General features: G+C 37.7%; 1 protein-coding gene across 2 annotated transcripts; it reads right to left on the bottom strand.

Moving 5' to 3' along the window:
• Positions 1 to 264: 264 nt before the first annotated feature.
• Positions 265 to 18,542, bottom strand: LOC131072207 (probable F-actin-capping protein subunit beta). Of its 2 annotated transcripts, none has more exons than XM_058008292.2 (8): positions 18,053 to 18,542; positions 10,165 to 10,235; positions 9,720 to 9,833; positions 9,496 to 9,581; positions 9,305 to 9,363; positions 9,052 to 9,171; positions 908 to 1,003; positions 265 to 819 (listed from the first exon to the last, which is right to left on the bottom strand). In XM_058008292.2, the coding sequence occupies exons 1-8, from the start codon at positions 18,179 to 18,181 to the stop codon at positions 697 to 699; spliced, it is 798 nt and encodes a 265-aa protein (XP_057864275.1). In that variant the 5' UTR covers positions 18,182 to 18,542; the 3' UTR covers positions 265 to 696. The 2 variants fall into 2 exon arrangements, with proteins under 2 accessions (XP_057864275.1, XP_057864274.1); XM_058008291.2 differs by having other exon boundaries at positions 9,305 to 9,378; positions 18,053 to 18,538.
• Positions 18,543 to 18,657: the final 115 nt, after the last annotated feature.

Raw genomic sequence — 18,657 nt, 5'->3', positions numbered from 1 at the left:
ATTCTATATCATCCATATTATAACAATTTTATTTAATTCATGGTAAACACTTATAATTTCCAACCCATGAAAATACTAGATTAAAACATAGATCTTTACCTTCTTTTAAGTTCTTCACAATACATCTATTTCAAGCGCTGATTCTATGAGACTTCATTTAAAACATCCAATGCCAATAATATACATGTGAATGGATATGTTCTGTCGCTTTGCCCTTCACAGGAATGATATCACCCAAGATGATTAGTAATCATCCCAAAGTACTTAAGTCAAGAATAATATTATATAAAATTCAAAAGGATAAAGGGTATGACCACCATGGTAGTTCATTGAGGCAGCCATGGGAGGAAAATTTATAACAAAAAGAACTCAAAGATACAAAGCTACATGTGACAATGACTCATTTCAAGCACAGGATACATCAGACACACACGACCTCAAATCTCTCACCACAACAAAATCTAATCCTGTTTGGCAGAAATTAGATTTTGCAGACGAAATGTTCCCTCACTTGGTATTCAGCAATCTGAACTTTTGAATCAAAACTTCCACACTAAATCCACTCTATTTGATGCAAATAAAGGATGTATGATTATACAAAAGTCATACATACATAGATTCAAAATCTCTCAATACTATACATTCACAACTGCTAAAATAGTAGAAGAATATTTTTAAACCAATCTCCGGCAACCATTAACGATGAATTTCACTTGCAATAGTCTGTTGCAAGCTCTGTCCTGATAATGATGTTGAAGTCAGGACACCAAGTGGCTCTCGCAACGTCAACACCATTTCTCTTGTTTTCCCAAAGTAAACCTTCACATCATCCACATAATTGGTTTTGTCACAAACAATTCTATAGCTTGCTATACAGATTTTTGAAAATAACAAATACAAATACAACCTGATCCAATGCATTTCTCAGTTTACCCTCCATTTCTTCAATCATACGTCCCATGTTACTCAAATGACCATCAGCAATTGACATATCGGCTGTCATCTATACCATGAACGATACAAATATTATTATAAACTGTGAACGATATAAGTATTATAATGAAATTGACAATGTAAAACAATCATTTCGTTAAACATCTAAAAGATTCAAATACTAGTGTAGAAAGAAGTGCCTAGAAAAATACATGTATTATCAAAAATAAATTGGCATGCGACAATGGCCATTCTTTTATGATTTATGTGCCAACAATAAGTACAAGTATTATGAAAAAATAGACGTTAAATGAGAACCTAGTAGCAGGAAAGTCAAGAATCTACCATGTATTAAGCATGAATGGTGGAGTTCAACAAGACCATAGGGGCATTTTTGTGCATGCAGGTGGGGGAGTAGGAGTTTTCCTAGGATGGATTCACTTCAAAGGGCAATGTCAATTAGCATAATGTTAGAAGCTTTGGGTGTCACTGTAAAACTATTTCTGAAGTTCTACTGTGCATTAAAATCTGTCTATTAAGTATCATGTTACAACCAATCTGGCAAATCCCTGCATTATTACACCAAAACAGTTATACAATAGGAGCCAACGAGGAGTGGGGGATGTTGGAATTGTGTCATTTTGTGAAGTGGATAAACACTTATCTGCCTTGACGAGCCAACAAAAAAATAAAAAAATAAATATTGCATTCTTGCCCAGCTTATAGCATTATGCCGCCTTAAAATCTCTAAATAGAGGGGGCAAAGAAGTGACAATGTCGGCAAATCATTATATATAGAAGTCAAATTATAAGCAATTTATTTCCTAAAACTATAAAATATATCTTTTTCAGATGCATGGTTTCCAAATTCATTTCTCACAATTTTAAGATGGATCCATTGAGGTTGATACTACTCAGAATTTAACAAAAGTATTTTAGATACCTGGATTCTGAACTACATATCTATGGTTTACAATTTGTTGGACAAGCTTCCATCAAAGTATGCAGCCTTTGTTTCTAGCTTTCACACCCATCGGTTGACTCAAGGTGCCTCATACACTCCACCATCATTTGATGCATTCACAGAAATGTTGATGCATGAGCAATCAAAGTTGAACAAGATGGGGATTCTCAAATCTTCAAAGTCACAAGCTTTGGTGGCTAATAAAGGGAATCAAAGCAATCAAGGAAAAGGCAAGAACCAAAAGCAGTCTAAGCCAAAACCACAACAAGATAGAGCACAATCATCCTCTCCACAACGTGGTGATTCTACATCCTCACCTAAGGGGAAATCATATAAGGAGAAGCTTTATTGTGCATATTGCAATAAGTCAAGACATGATGAGCACCATTGTTACAAGAAGGATATTGATGAATTGAAACATCTTCTTGAGAAGAATAGAATCAGTTTGCCTTCTAGAATGTCTACTTCGGCTTCTTCTTCCAAAGAAAACGAATTTGATAAAGGAAAGGATCACACTTTTGGGACAAGTAAAGGACAAGCTCTATGTGCTACTACAAGTCATGATTCAAGGAGATGGCTTATAGATTCAGGAGCTTCTCATCATATGGCATCTTCGCAGTCTATGTTCTCTTCATTTAAGCCTTGCAACATGCCACCGATTTTGATGGGCAATCATAAATATATGAATGTGATTGGGAAAGGATCTATTGCTATTGGGGATAACTCCTTCAATGATGTGTTGTGTGTACCTCATTTGACAAACAATCTTCTTTCCATCTATGAGATCACTCATGAGGCAACAAGGAAGACTGTGGAGTTCACACCTAATTCAGTTATCATTAGAGACTTGGAGAGTAGAGCTATCATTGCAACTGGGGTGGTGGATTATGCATTCGATTGTACTCCTTTGCAGATTTTGATCCTATTGATGAGGTTGATTCTTCACATGATTATCACACTTGTGTGAATTCCAATATCCAGGAGAACTTTGGTTATGTGACCCAATTCTTGAGACTAGCATTTCATCTCCTCCTATTGATATAGCATCTCCTATTGCATTTGATGATGCAAATGTTGATACAGTTTTGGCTTCTTGTGATTCAGTGCAGCAGGATATACCTTGTTTTCCAATTATAGTTCCTCAGGATGACTACTTGATAGACATTGCAGGTTTGTTTGTGTAGTCTTACATTGCAGATTTGAGAGACATCATTGATGATATTCATCTTATCTTTGATGAAGATGATCCTTCTTCAGTTGTTGCGAGGGAACACTCTGACCCTCTTGTTCATTCTCTACATGATCATTCTTTCGAGATTGACATGATTGTGGATACTTGTGTACAACACTTGGAGGAAGTCTCTTTATCCTTAGAGGAAACATTTGAATCTTTGGATCATGTTCTACATTCATCTCCACAAGATCTTGGATTGCCTTTTTCAGCAATGTGGCCTAGTATGCCTAATTTGGAGGGGGCAACTTTTAGCATCGACATGGGGACACTTGAGCAATTTTTAGAAACTCCCTTCATATTGAGTTTTTTTCCTACATCTTCCCTTCATGATGGGGGAGACTTCATGGATACACCTTTGGTTTTATAATTTTATTTCTTCCTAAGGGGAGGAACGTTGTTTGATGATCGTGGAGTAATTTCTTCATTCAGTTTCAAACTTCTACCATTGGTGTAGATTCTACATTGAGGGGGGGCTACTTGGTCTCTCTTCTTCTCTTTTATGGGGGGACTTTTTCCTCACATGAGGTTTTCTCCTTCTCGTACTTCTTTGAGAGTTCTTTTGTATTTTCATCTCTCTTTTTTTGGGGGGGGTGGGGAGTTTTTTCCCATGTAGTTTTCTCCCTTTTTCTATTTGTGAGAGATTGCATTGCATTTGTACATGGTTACCTAACATGGCCTTGTAGCCGGGACCCATCTTGCATTGTTAACTTGAGTCTACAATCCCCTAAGTTGCACTTAAGGGGGGGTGTTGGTGTAAATTATGTCTTATAATTACACTTTACTTAAGTTGACTTAGGTTAATGTATTTCATAGTAGTTTGGATATGAGACGCTTATGGAGGTGTGCACATAGGGAAGTTGTTTGAAGGAGAAATTCCACCTTTTGTGGTCTTATCTTGTTGTTACATTCCACCTTCGGTGGGTGATCCACCCCTCTTGTGGCTAATCTTCATTGTATGTAATTTTGATGATCCAATTGATGGTATTTTGCACCTTGATTAGAATACAGTTTATTCTTATCAATATTTTGTCTCTCTTATTGTGCTATTCATTAAGATCTTGATCTTGGCAATTTTTAACAAATTCTTATAGAGGGTATTCCCAAGGTAAATCTGGTATTATTTGTAGTTTTTTATTTCTGTTTGCGAGTGTTTATTGGCATGGACTGCATGCTTGGAAAACCCTGCTTGGGATGATCTAGTTGTGACAGCATTATATGGATTGAAAAATTGTGGATTAAAGAACTCCAAGTAATTGATCAATCAGTAACATCGTAGAAAAAGTTTCAAATGCAAAAAGAAATAATAAAGCAATGTGGGAAGGAGATGAACGATGATTCAAAGAATGGTCCAAATTCCTCCCAGATCTTAAGGAAACAGCAGCAATGGAAGAGATCTTCATTTGTCTTGGTATTTTCATTTGCCATAAGAAAAATTATTTATTAGTGGAATGAATCCTTCAAATTCTTTGTAGAGAGAATACAGGTGGGAATAAATGTACTACTAATAGAAATAAACTCTAAGACTGACGGAACGAAGTATGGAATTTCTTCACTTTTGGAAACTATTTCTTGCCCATTAAAGGATGCAGAGAATAACCTGAGGGAGAAAGTCAAGCTTGCAAAAACATTCACTAAGCAAGTGAAGGAATACCTAGCCAGTGCTACAGGATTTAATGAGGATAGAATAAATGAAATGGAGTTAGACAAGTTTGTGGATCTTGAAAAGCAAGAACAAAATAAATATGAGGAATCTGTGGTGGATAAAAAGGGTCCTGAGTATAAATGAAACCAGAGTAAGAAGCACGTATCTGTCCAACCCAGAAGAGATCAAAGCAGCCATCAAAGTTTATCAAGTGTACTGGGTCAAAACAGAGCAGAGTGACAAGACACAAGTTTGGCATTGTAAACAACACAACCTTCATAGGGCTGACTATTTTTGAAAGAATCCTAACATTTATGTTTACAATTGATCCAAAATAGCATCAGTTATTGATAAAATATAGCTTTGTTTTTAAATGTCTTGGAAGATTATTTGTTTAGCTCCAAATAAGCTTTATACAAAGCTTTTATCGTTTAGTTTTATTTTCCCGGCTAAACTATTTTTAGAGTCATGCAAGGGTATCAAAAATGACTTGGAAACCTTATAAATATGAGTATTGCACTTCAGAAACATAATAGTGATTTTTCTACGGTTGGTGCAAAGTTTATTCTTATACTTCGGCATCAGAGCAGCAAACAACCCAACAGTCTTCCCAGGGATGACAGTTTTTTGAAAGAATATTACAGTTTATTTGGAATTTATCTACTAAGAAAGTTGCTATAGTTTATGGTGCTCAGTATGTGGTTTCAGGGAGCTTTTTATAAATATCTTCTTCCTGTTCATAATTGGGAAACAAATATTTCTTTCCTGATCAAAAAATTTCTTTTTGTATTCGTGTGTGTGTGTGGCTTATGCACACGTATGTATAAATGCAGGAGTGCATGTCTATATGAGTGTATATATGCATGCATTTGTGTGTGGATGTCTGTATGGGTGCATATATGCAGGCATTTGTGTGTAGATGTCTGTATGGGAGTATATATGCATGCACGTGTGTGTATATATGTATACACATGCACATGCACGTACAGTGCATGTGCATACACGTGTATATACACACATGCATGCATGTATACATACAAACATATACATATACACACACATATATGGATGTGCATATATATCCATGCGTGCATGCATGTATGTATATTGTATTGGATGATCTGCTATTGTTAAATATAAAGGATTTGGAAATTTGGGAATACCAAATTCCAACTTTTAGCATATAATGATTCAATACTTCAAAAAGCAACTTATACATTGCAGAAAAACTTAAATTGGGGTGAAACGCCAAACCTCCTCCCTAGATTTACATTGACGTAAAATAAGAGGGAGGCATGTATGTAATTCTTGGACTATGTGAACCAAATATTAAAGCAAATGCAGTATTTGTCAATAATATTAATTTTCTTTAAGTTCCCTTCATGCCCAAAAAACAATAGCCACTTTTAACCTGCCAACTAGGTAACAAAAAATGACTGGAAATAACGAGGGTCTAGTTTAGGTGTTCCCAACCAGGAATAGAACTGCATGTGACTCCTAGGTCATGTTGGAATCAGAAAACGGCTTTTTTGTAACACTGTATTGAAGGGGAATATCTGGATATTGTGAACAGAAGAAAATTCAAAACCAATTGGTTGCTGCATTTCCAAAGAGAGACTATATAAATCATATTCTTCACATCTGATTCCAATATTGTTTCTTCTCATATTTATAAAGTAATAGAAATTCTTCCAAATTTTCATTTTTAATCCGCAGGGAGAGATTCGGATTCACAAAAGAACAATAGCAATTTCTTAGGTGGTTACTTCCGCAATTTGAATTGGCATTTTTAGAACTGAAGCTTTTTATTGTGAATAATATCATCTGACTATTGAAGTCAATTATGAAAAAGTGCATGTCCTTGATGATAAATAATTGAAAAAAATTCTATCAAGTAACTTTGTCATTGCATTAAAAAATTGCATTGAACTAATGGAAGCAATGCAAAGCACAGCAGCAAGAGATGAAGCAGGCAACGAGGAGGATGCCAATGCTGACCATTTCACTGAGGCATTTCTTTCTTTCAATCAAGGGAAGAAATCCCTGTGCAATGAGATTAAGGGTAAGGCGGTGTTGGAGACAGAGCAAATCAAAAATGGGAAGCTTTCTCTTCAGAAGGGTTTTTTGAATCTACCCACCAAAGTTACTTTGCCACTTGCCAGTAATCAGGGTAAAGCGGGTTCAGAAAGCAGACTTCTATTTGGCTTCAAAGGTTTTCACAGATGCTGAAATTCCTCAAATCCATTTCATTTGTGCAGCAATTACTGCAAGTGCCAGATCTCTCTAGAGAAAGGCATTTCTTCCCCTATCCGTGTGGAGATTTTGACTTCTTCAGGCAAGTGTTTGGAAAGGGCTTCAGCTGTGGATGGAAAGCTATCTGGAAATCAAATTCTCGGAAAGAGAACTGTAGCGCTCAACCCAGTTTGGAGAATCTGCCTGCTTCTGGGAATGCGGATAAGGCTTCAGTCCCTTTATATCCGGAAGATAATGAGGTTTGTTTAGCAGACGAGGATCTTCATATTTCTGATGAGTGTATAAATTTGATTTCAGGGGATTTTGGCTGCAGGTCTCTTGTGTCAATGCCTAGGGAAGCATCAGAATCTTGAGGAGATTATTTCACTGATGAAATCAACTTGGAACAGAATTGTGGAGTCTTTTTTCTCTCCAATATGGTGGTTTTTTTCTAATTCTATTTCAGACCTCTAAGCATCGAGAATTTATGCAGAATAATGGTCCTACTTTTTTTCTAAGGGTTGATGTTTTTTTGAATCCATGGATGCCTTTCTTTGATGCTGTGTCTGCTCCAATCACTAGAATTCCAATGTAGGTACAACTGTACAATCTCCCATTGGTTCTGAGAGGCCCTGGCTTGATTAATAGGTTGGATGAGAAGATATGAGTTCTTGTGAAAATGGACAATGAGCAAGTTGACTTTCAGAACAGATTTATGTGAGTCTGTGTTATGGTTGACATATCAAAGCCTATCATTCATCCCATTAAAATTTTATCCTCACAGGTGTTTCAGAATCAATTTGTGAATTTCAAGGGGCTGCCATTCAGGTGCATTCATTACAAGAAGATAGGGCACAAGATTGTAGGATTTCATTCTCCTTCCTCTGTGGGACATCACACAGTTCTACTGCAGAAATGGATTCAGAAATCTAGAAGCCCAAATGTGGATTTCGTATGGAGGAGTCATGATTGTTTTTTGACTGAGTGTACTAAGAACCCATTTAAACTAAGTTGCAGGGCTCGCAGGGTTCAGGAGCTGGTACTGGTCCAGTCCGGTTCGGGTTCAGGTCCTGGTCTGCTTCACCTTTGGGTTCGGCCAGGGTTCGTGCCCAGACAAGCTGGTTCGTCCGGGGAAAACCTGAGCCGAACCCAGGGCGAAACTGGACATCTGGGTGGCTGGAAAGTTTACCTTACCAAATGAAAGCACGGGTCAGTTAAAGATTTCAATTTTACCTAGCAGACTAGCACTGAGGATGAGTTGATGGCAAAGACCAATGGATCAGAGGCAAAGCGTTTGCAGGATGCAGTGTTCCAAATTTCTAACATTGCCGGGAGGAAGAGGAAGACTAGTGAAGAGTAGTTATTGACTAGAGCTATTTTAACCATCTCACAAACAGAATCCAAAAAGACCAAAGAAAGTTGTGGGCCTTTGGGAAAGCACAAGAAGAGCAAATAGTAAACAAAGAGATTGCAAATGGAAACCTCAAACTCAGTTGGAGAAAGTTTGCAGTGGTCTATGGAGGCCCTCCTTTTCCTGTGGAGGAAGGAGGTTGCTTTCAGCAAGAACCTGATGTTGTTTACTGTGGGAATTAAAGGAGTTCTTTTAGAAATTGATGGTCGCTGCATCAATGGGCTTTTGTGCAGTGCCATCATGGTCAAGGTGTTCTTTTGGCTTTTAGTTTATTAGGTATCTTCGGGTTCTCTGGAGGGCTCAGTCTTTTTCTTTTCTGTTTGTGTATCTTTGTATATTTTGGATGTTTTTCAGATTTTTGTACTATAAGCAAGGACCCCAGCATTCACCTATCAAAAAAGAAAATGTCACGTAAACATTGTGTGAGAAGGGCATTGCATGGGTCATAACTTGATGAACATACATCAGCAATTTATTTTTATAGTGTTTTCCATGTTGGCCACAAAGTTGTTCATAACAATTACAATTTAGGGGTTTATTTGTGGTATTACAATTTAGGGGCTTACATTACATATTCCATATGCTATTTTCTACAAAGTCAATATCATATGCAATACATGAAGAAATTGAAATACCTGACGAGTGATTGACCCTGACAAGCTGAAAGTGCCTGAGGATTGGTCATTTGTAGTCATAGACAGCATAACAGTGCTAGTCAAACAGTAATGAGCTGTACCCTCGTCTTGGATTCCTACCTGAACAACACCATGATGTTTCAAAAGCTTACTTATAGTTGTAAATACAAACATAGTTTTTATGTATAGGTAGATCATCTGCAGGATAAGAAAAGCATTCAATCCAGAAATTCTTTTGCAGGAAAATGCTCACCTCAATGACATGGATGGCATCCCATACACCTTTCTGTAAGAAACCTCTTCGACCTTGTCCTGCCTGTGAACCATCTTCATTTACCATTCCAAAAATCAATGTTTAGTTTAGATTTGAAAAGGAATATATGGAAAATATTCAGATTGGGAGTATTTAATTCTTTGCCAAATATAAATTGTGATACAACGCACCCTTCTTTATCAAAAAACATGCTGCAAAACTGTCTCCTTCATCTGGTTCCCACATGTAAACAGAAGAGAATCCACCTTCATAATACCTATCCACATAACCAGATAAAATAATTGCTATTACTTCCTCAGCAACTTATGATATTGGTAAGTTCTTTGGACCCCCTACTAACTAGATTACAAACAACAAAAGCATTGTCAAAGACAAGGGAAGTAAAGGACCTCACTGGTCACGATAAATGGCAAAAATATCATTCGCTTCCACTTCCAGCTTTCGCAATTCAGAAGATGGCTGTGCCCCATCTTCCAATGGTGGGTGGTATTTGTTTGACCAAGGTGACCTATAAAGAAGAGACATCACCACAGTCGTGTTGCATTGCTTCATTTAGCAAGTCTCTGTTGTAAGCTGGTGAACTAGGCTATGTATTGTTGCAATAACATAAATATCCAAAATGTAGCTCATATTTCATACTATTGTTCACAACTGCTCACTACTAAATTAAGACCCATGCTTTTTGACAATACTTTATCCTACGAAGCAAAAAAGATTCATACAATTGCTTCTCAACAATATTTGATATTTGAAAGACAAGCGATATCAAAAACAGTAGATGTTTCCTATATAAACAGCCTGAAAACATTGTGGAGAAAACTATTTTTACTACAAAGCACCTGTACGAATCACCATCCCGATTGTAATCACATAATAAAAACTCCTTCCCTGAGTCTACATCAACTTCCACCTGCTCATTTGCCAGATTATAGATCAGATAATTAATTGTTATCTTGATATAAAATTTAACACAAAAAACAATGTAATACATATTTATTCTTCAGAAAACCCAAACATAGAATTAAATGAATGTAAGATACCCCTAGAAATTCAATAGAGTAACTGCTTTTAAGCTTTTAGGCCTTTCATTTATGGGTCTTAAGCCCGAAAATTTTGGCTTGACTACCACAAGCTATCATTCCAGATTTTATGTGGTGACTTTATATGAAAATTCATAAAGCACTTGTCCGTACTATGCAAATTCAAAACATAAAAACTAAATGGGATAAAACATTTCAAATACATCTTAGTGACATTATATTTCCAAACATACTTAAAAGAGAGTAAATCAAAGATAAGAGGTCTGGCCATCCAGTGCAATGCAATGTAGAAAAAAACTACATACAGCAATTGTAAGAAACTCAACTAAATGCAGAAATAATAAACCCAGATATGCTCCCGCAATAAATAAAAATTGTATTTTTTATATTTTCTGCAAATGATACACATGAAAACTAAAACTTACTGGTCTGATACAAATTACTAGGCAGACCCTACATGCAAATCTAATAACACATCTGATAACCCTGAAGATGCTCTAAAACCCAATCTACTCCTTGAGGGTTTCCATCCCCAGGATGGTTTGATTGCCATGCTTGAAGATTTCCATCTCCAAACCCCACCAATTGTGGTACATAGCTCTCTTTCGCCCCCACACTTCTTATATTCCTTACTTCCCTTTTTCCATTCCTCAGTCATAGGCAATCCCAATCAGTTAACTGTAAAATCTAAGATAACTAAATCAGTTAACTGTCAAGTCTAAGATAACTAAAACTGACCCAAATAACTGGCAGCTCCAACAAGGAATGCCCACTCCAACCCAAACACCTTATTCCATCAGTTAACTTTTCCTGATTGAAGTAACTACTACCTATCTATCTGCTATTTCTATGCTGCCAGCCACTCACTCAATGCTATGGATTAGTGGAGTGGACGTCATGTTCCATTAATGTCAAATGGGGTACATTACAAGTCCTCCCTCCCCAAACTTGCTTGCCCTCAAGCAAGACAAGGCTGGATGATCTAAGATGTCAATATACAGTTTCTGAACCGTTTCTGAAGAATTTAAGAATTTAGTCCATATACAGTTTCTGAACCGTTTCTCCCTAGTCTCAAGTATCTACTCCAACAACAATACTAGCTTTCCTTATTGTCAAGAGGTGGAAGCTCAGCTAAAGAGGTTTACCTACTGTCCCATTGCTTTTTTTAAACTGATATATGAAAAATGTTGTGGATCTGGCTCTTAGGTGGAAGCTTCAATTCACAAGCCACCTCAACAATGCATCAAACTTCTCTGTAAGGACTGTAAAAGTGGGGTTGCAACCCAAGGCAAACCATGTTCCCCACCTCAAAGTGCCTCTCCATGCAATGCACACTGGCGCTGATTTAGTGCACACTAGCACTGATCACGTAAACCTGTCAAAATCTACCTACTCTGCTCAATGAATTCTCCCAGTACCTATGTCTTTGGAAGCGTAAATTCCACAGAGGTTGGCACATTGGTGAGCCCAAATGTGCATCACCAAGAACTCAAAGGCGGTCTTATGTTTGTCCTTAGGTTTAACCCAAATCTGATGCTACCCAAACTGCAACTCAATCTTTGTGACGTAGACTGCTCCATGTAACTTATCAATCAACTCATCAATACAGGCTATTGGATATCAGTTCTTTATAGTTTCCTTGTTCAAGACTCAGTAATCAATGTGCATCCTCATTGTTGCATCCTCCTCCTTCACAAAAACTACCAAAGATGCTAATGGACTCCTGTTGGGCCTAATGCGTCACAAACTCAGCAACTCCTATATAGTTTTCTCTATCTCATCCTTGTAGGCATGAGGATGTTGATAGGGAGACATGATAACAAGTCTCGTCCTTGCCTCCAACTCAATGGAGTAACAATGCTGAGGTTGGAAACCCGTATCTAGTGTTAGTCCTAAAAGTGCATTCCTAAACATAGAAGCATATTTGTCTAAAAAGATTTAAATATCTAGATGATATTCATTGTCCCCTGAATTGGTGCCTCACAGTATCCCCTTCAATGGTCACCCATGTTGTAATCCAACTCACTTGGGCCCAGCCCAAGAGTCTCTCTATCTAGCGTTCTCAGACCTATTGAGCTGACACACCTATGACACTCCTAACGGTCTTTTCTTGTCCCTAGCATACACATTTGAGTGTCATCATTTAGTAGTTATGTGTGAGTTCACAAAACGGATGCAGCCACTTGATGCCCAAAACCATGTGAGCTCCACCTAGCATAATGACATGAAAATCATGAGTGATATCATACACATCTAATATCACCTATAGTTGGCAAACGACCTGCTTATAGGCCAATGTGTAGCAATCTACCACTACCATCTCAAACCCTATACAGTCCTCAACTTTCAACCTAAAATAATCTACTAACCCCGATTGATGAAGTTATGGATCACTCTTCCATCATGAGTGCCACTATATGTGTTGCCCTCCAATCCTCCCTTTGACTGGAACAAAATGGTGCCTCAGTGCTTCCACATCTGCTTTGCAAATCTTTGTGAGGTCAATCGGGTGTGGGTCTCCTTTAATTGCTAGTTTTTCTTTTTGACTTCAATGTACACAAGTCATGAAGGATATGTCTATTCGAAATTCAACACTCTTTGCCCTGTACTCAACATGGAGAACATCCAAGGCATCCTCTTGCTGGTCATCCATATCCTCTTCCTATGACATGACTTCTCTCTGCAAGAAAATGACTCTCAATAGTTTGGTGCCAATGACTTATTTTAATGGGGTGTTATAGTTCACCATTAAAGATAAGGATTCCCCTTCTGCATCATTAACAGAAAGCATAGTGGCATGGTTTGGACCAGGCATCTACACACTCACTCTAGGCAAAGAGATTTATGAGCTGTTGCTGTTCCATCCTTAAAGGATCTCATCATGAGGGATATGTCTATTCGAAATTCAACAATCTTTGCCCTGTACTCAACATGGAGAACATCCAAGGCATCCTCTTGCTGGTCGTCCATATCCTCTTACTATGACATGACTTCTCTCTGCAAGAAAGTGACTCTCAATAGTTTGGTGCCAATGACTTATTTTAATGAGGTGTTATAGTTCACTATTAAAGATAAGGATTCCTCTTCTGCACCATTACCAGAAGGCATAGTGGCATTATTTGGACCAGGCATCTACACATTCTAGGCAAAGAGATTTATGAGCTGTTGATGTTCCATCCTTAAAGGATCTCGTCCTATTGAAAAATTCCAGCTGTTTATCTTCATGTGACATCTTCTGTTTCCTTCGTTAATATCTAGTTTATTATCACTCATTGACATGCAGGTAAGGAAAAGTATATATATATATGTGTGTGTGTGTGTGTGTGTGTGTTCTTCAAACAACATGCAATTTCAAATCTACCAGATTGATACAAATTCCTGGGCACACCCTACATGCAAAACTGATGACACTTCTAATGACCCTAATGACACTCTAAAACTCAATCTGCTCCTTGAGGGTTTCCATCCTGAAGAAAGTCGAATTGCCATGCCTGAAGGTTTCCATCTCCAAACACCAACATCTGTTATACACGGCCATCACACTTCTGCGAATAAAATTGGTTTTTTTTTATTGTTTTTAATCTGACAAGTGCCTTCTATTTTCCATCTCCAGCTGTTATACACAGCCTGACAAGGGTTTCCATCCTGAAGAAAGTCGAATTGCCATGCCTGAAGGTTTCCATCTCCAAACACCAACAGCTGTAATACACAGCCATCACACTTATCCGAATAATATTGGCTTTTTTTTTGTTGTTTTTAATCTGACAAGTACCTTCTCTTTTCCCTCAAGATTTCTTATATTCCATGCTTCCCATTTTCCATTCCTCAATTCATAGGCAATCCCAATCAGTTAATCAAAAAGTGTAAGATAACTGAAATCTGACCCAGATAACTGGCAGTTCCAGCAAGGAATGCTCACCCCAAAGAACCGCCTAAATAAGTTAACTTACTCCTAAATAAAGTAAATACAACCCCGCATTCCATTAATGTCAAAGATGGGACAATTACAGAAATTGTGATTCTCAAAAGAAAAACAGAGGATAATCAAACAAATTTCTGATAGCTAAACCTTGTCTGCTCAATCAAAGACTACAAGACACAAAATAAGTAAATAACTTATTTGAATAGAACCCCATTACCATAAACAGAACTAAATCTTTGGATCCAAACCAGTTGTGTAAACATCATTCCAGAAAATGAATGTATCGTGCATATACTGAATGTACACAACTACAAGAAAGCACAGATGTATAAAATTGACCATGCGATGTCAATGGGCCAAGCAATGGCATTACCACATACAGTGCTACAAAATCTCTAACAATGTGCAGAGATGTTCTGATGCAATCACAGATGGAGGGTCGAGGACAGGACTCTCCATCTGTGCAGCCTAGAGTTAACACAGTGGAAATATCATGAAGAGACCAGAGATTCTTATTGAATCAAAATAACAGAATGGTAACAGAATACTTATTTGCCTACTACATGCAGATTACAGATTGTCTCACAAGCCACCACACGCCTGTTACAGCTTACCTGCAAATATGAAACTCAGAAAAAGACTTGATTCCAACTCACTTTCTTCCTAGCCAGCTAACTTCCAAACTCTTAACTTCTAGCTAATTCTATACATCAAACTAAACTCCTTATGAATGTGAGAGATGTTTATATATCTGTTCCAAGCCTTAGCAATGATCTGTATCGGCCACAAGGTGGCCCAACACTCAATGCTCTATGAAACATGTAGGTTAGCTTAATCCTGATGACGAAGTTCCAAGAGTTAATGAATTATGCTGCAGTCTCATTTGAAGGTTGCCCTAGTCCCATTCTGCCTTGTACATGTCGTGCTTGCTGCCACACAATCCGAAAATGCTCTGCATTTTTCACCTAGTGAACTCCATACTATCTGTTATGTACTGCAATCTTCTGCTGATATCTTTCCAGATACTAATCGAACTTAACTGAAATCCGCATGTGCTCTATAGGAGAGGTTGTTGGTGTTATGTTCTCTGTCACGAGCCAAGTTGTTACTATGTGGTGAAATGCAATAAGGTTTACTGGGATGCTCCTACATTAGATTCCCAGGGTTATTTGAAAAGTGAGTCCTGCACTTGCCAATTCTAGAGAAAATCCAAGGTGTTCCAGCTCTGCTTGTGAGATCCACAATGAATCTTCTACTGATTCTCTATCTCCACTTCACTAGTTGTTCCATATACTACGGTTTCTGGCATTGCACCCAACTCTCCTGTCCAAAATCAGCTCTATTTGATCTTGTTGTTTCTGCAGTAGTTGCTCCTTGAAAGATACTTTTGCATCGCCTTCGCTTGACTGTCCTCTATGAACATTTCCAGAGTGGGCATGAAGTACCTAGGTGAAGAACCCAGTAACATAGAGTTGATATAAATTTAGTTAGTCTGGAAATTTATAATTTTGTGTATCTTATTTGCAAATTTGTGGTGCTAAAATTAGGTGCTCAAACAAAAAAACTTTAGGGGCTAGCCATCCATGTTTTGTATCAACCCTGTGATGTGCCTCTGGATGTGATTGCAATTGGAGCTTGTTTGATGTAATTCATACCAAGATGAGAAATGTGTTAACTCAAGAGTACCTCAATGACCTTGTCTTTATGCAATGCTATTTATGCCTTCATGTCAAGAAGGTTGACGGGAAAGAAATTGATGATGCAATTGCTTGGATGACAGCAATTGATATTTTGACTTGAGTGCTGAAGATGAGGATGGCATGCTTACAATGAAGAATTTGCAGAATTGGAGAGTGAAGCAGTAGACGTAGAAGCAACAAAATCAGTGGGAAAGGACATACTTGATATACCTTCATTCTGGAGGAAGATAATTTTACCTTCCAAATCGAAGAAATGAATAGGAGATGGAGAAATTGTAAAATGTTTAAGAGGTTTGTAATTTTCATTTTCTATAATGATGTTCAAACTTCAATCATTGAAAGATATTATGATGCATATTGTACTCTTTTTTTGATAATCTCTAACAGACAATGGATTCTCTAATGCCTCATGTGTTATTTATATTTATTTATTTATTTTGTTAGTTGATTCCAAGTTTGAGTCAAAATTTCAAGTTGCCAAGTCTGAGTTTTTAAACTATGAGTATACCAACTTGACTAAAACGTACACTGAACTTTGAAGTCCTGTCACTCCCAAACGTATCAGTCCAAATGGCATTTGTTACATGTGTTATGCCTAAAACAGTAAAATAGAATTTGTAATCACATTATTACTTGGGAACAAAACAGTAAGGAGCAGAATTAACTTCTCACACGTAGGCTATTCCTCAAAACATTTCAAAAAAAATAGCTACCAACAAGTAGTATTGATGATTGAAATAGTAGTACTTGTGATACAATGCTTTTTTATGACATTAATAATGGCTGGTTTTGGACTTCTTTCAATTCTTATACAATTCGAGGCTATTTTATTTTTTAATGATTAATAATTTAATATATTGATATTCTAATCTTCAGGCTTCCGAGCCTAGTATTTCTGACTCTGCATTACTGTAAATAGCATAAACTACATTTTCTGATCTTAATGGCAATGATGATTCATATTTTATCTGACATCTGAATATCCTTGCTGACAAGTTTTATCAAAAAGCCACTGCTTACCTGTCTACATTTTGTAATCAGACCCTTGATAATTTTCTAATCCGTTCAGGATTGAAGCAAGCAATTAACATATTCTTGAGGAAATGTACAAAGTAAATCTTGCAGCCCAACAAATTAGGTAAATTACATTTTGGGCCTTTGACTATCTGTGCACATTAACATAATTCGGCTCTCTTGATATTTTTAAAAAGTACCTTGCCACAAATCAAGAATGCAGGCAACATACTTGAACTAAATACGTCTGATTTGACAGCACTCTGCTGTCACCAGCCTCCTTTCCAAGGTTATCTGTGTGAGACTACGGCCTAGGCCTTTTCAGTTTTGTTTGCAGCATTGCGATCTGTTGCTATGCACTGTGGTTAGCACAGAGGCCAAGATTCCGTTGGATTGCAATGGGATCCTCTGTATTGATCGTAAGTGAGCTAAGGAAGTCTCTAATCTTAGAGGCATCAATGCCCTGGGCTTTGCGCCTGTAGAAACCCAATTATTTGGCTTTAAAAAACACATTTTCAGTAATTAAATATGCGCATAAATACGTTATAAATTTTGTTCAATGGGATGAATTTAAGTGGCAAAATCATCACATTTTCACGAGGGAGGCCTCAATTCAAATCCGACATTAAAAAGTACTGAAATTGGTTAAGGCATACCCCAACAGGCGAGGTTGGGATCAAGTCCACGGTGAATTTGAGTGGCACCAGAGTCGATGTTTACTACAAATAAGATTCTTCCCAATATTTTACTCATACGAGTGGTATTCTCAGAGTATCAAAATGTGATGATTTACCGCATTCAACTGCGTAGTTCGTGGATGCACAAAATATATCCTTGAGACGCTGTATACATTTTACCAAATGTTGAAGTCCATACGTCGGCCATCCGTCCGAATGAACATTATTTATTTTTAGGAGCAAAAATCAAGAATTACGCCAGATCGAAACAAAATGCAATAAAAGAAAGCTCTAGAATTTATCAAATTTAGCCAAAAATACAGTGGGCACATGGGGTAAAATGAAAGGACAAATAAGAAGAGAAGTGGGGTTACCTGGAGAGGCTGATCGACGCGCGAGAGCAGGTCGGCAGAGTGCTCGGGAAGGAGAGCCAGCAAGTTATTAAGCGCATCCTGTGATTGCGTAGGCGGCATTCTTCGCATCAGATCCATGGCTGCCTCCATTCCGACCCCTGACCTCTGATTGCAGCTGGAAACCCCTCTTCAGGGCATAAGCTTGGCGTTTCGATTGTTATGCCGCAAGCAAAAAATATTATTGCTCTCAAACGAAAGCTGCCAAATATATATGCACAAGAAGTATTAGGTGATGGAGAAATCGGCCAACGTAAGTGCAACGACAGCTTTGGGTCCCCTATTGGGTATTAAGCCGTGTGATTCCAAGAGCTAGCCGTTCGGAGGAAATCAACCTTTTTGTTAACAGTTTATTTATCTGGGTATAGGTATACAGAAGCTACAGCTGGGCCCGTTTCATCTACTTGCTTTTACAGCACAGCACATGGCTCACAGACTGTGTCTTCTACGGAATGAAATGTCATCAGCTAACTAATATTTCCAGGTGTTTTTTTAATATCTACGTTACAGATAAGGGGTATGTGCTCCAAATGGAGGATGGGGTTTGCATGGACAAGGACTTACAAATA

The sequence above is a fragment of the Cryptomeria japonica genome, chromosome 6 (assembly GCF_030272615.1).
Source record: "Cryptomeria japonica chromosome 6, Sugi_1.0, whole genome shotgun sequence".
In the NCBI taxonomy this organism is placed as follows: Eukaryota; Viridiplantae; Streptophyta; class Pinopsida; order Cupressales; family Cupressaceae; genus Cryptomeria; species Cryptomeria japonica.
This window is presented reverse-complemented; position numbering and strand designations above follow the sequence as displayed.

What these genes read in the sequence shown, in the direction of transcription:
- LOC131072207 (XM_058008291.2), bottom strand. Translation starts at nt 18,181, where the DNA reads ATGGAGGCAGCCATGGATCTGATGCGAAGAATGCCGCCTACGCAATCA. An exon ending in GCGTCGATCAGCCTCTCCAG is followed by an intron (nt 10,236 to 18,052) that starts GTAACCCCACTT and finishes GCAAATGAGCAG; the next exon opens with GTGGAAGTTGATGTAGACTC. An exon ending in TTTGCCATTTATCGTGACCA is followed by an intron (nt 9,582 to 9,719) that starts GTGAGGTCCTTT and finishes TTATGTGGATAG; the next exon opens with GTATTATGAAGGTGGATTCT.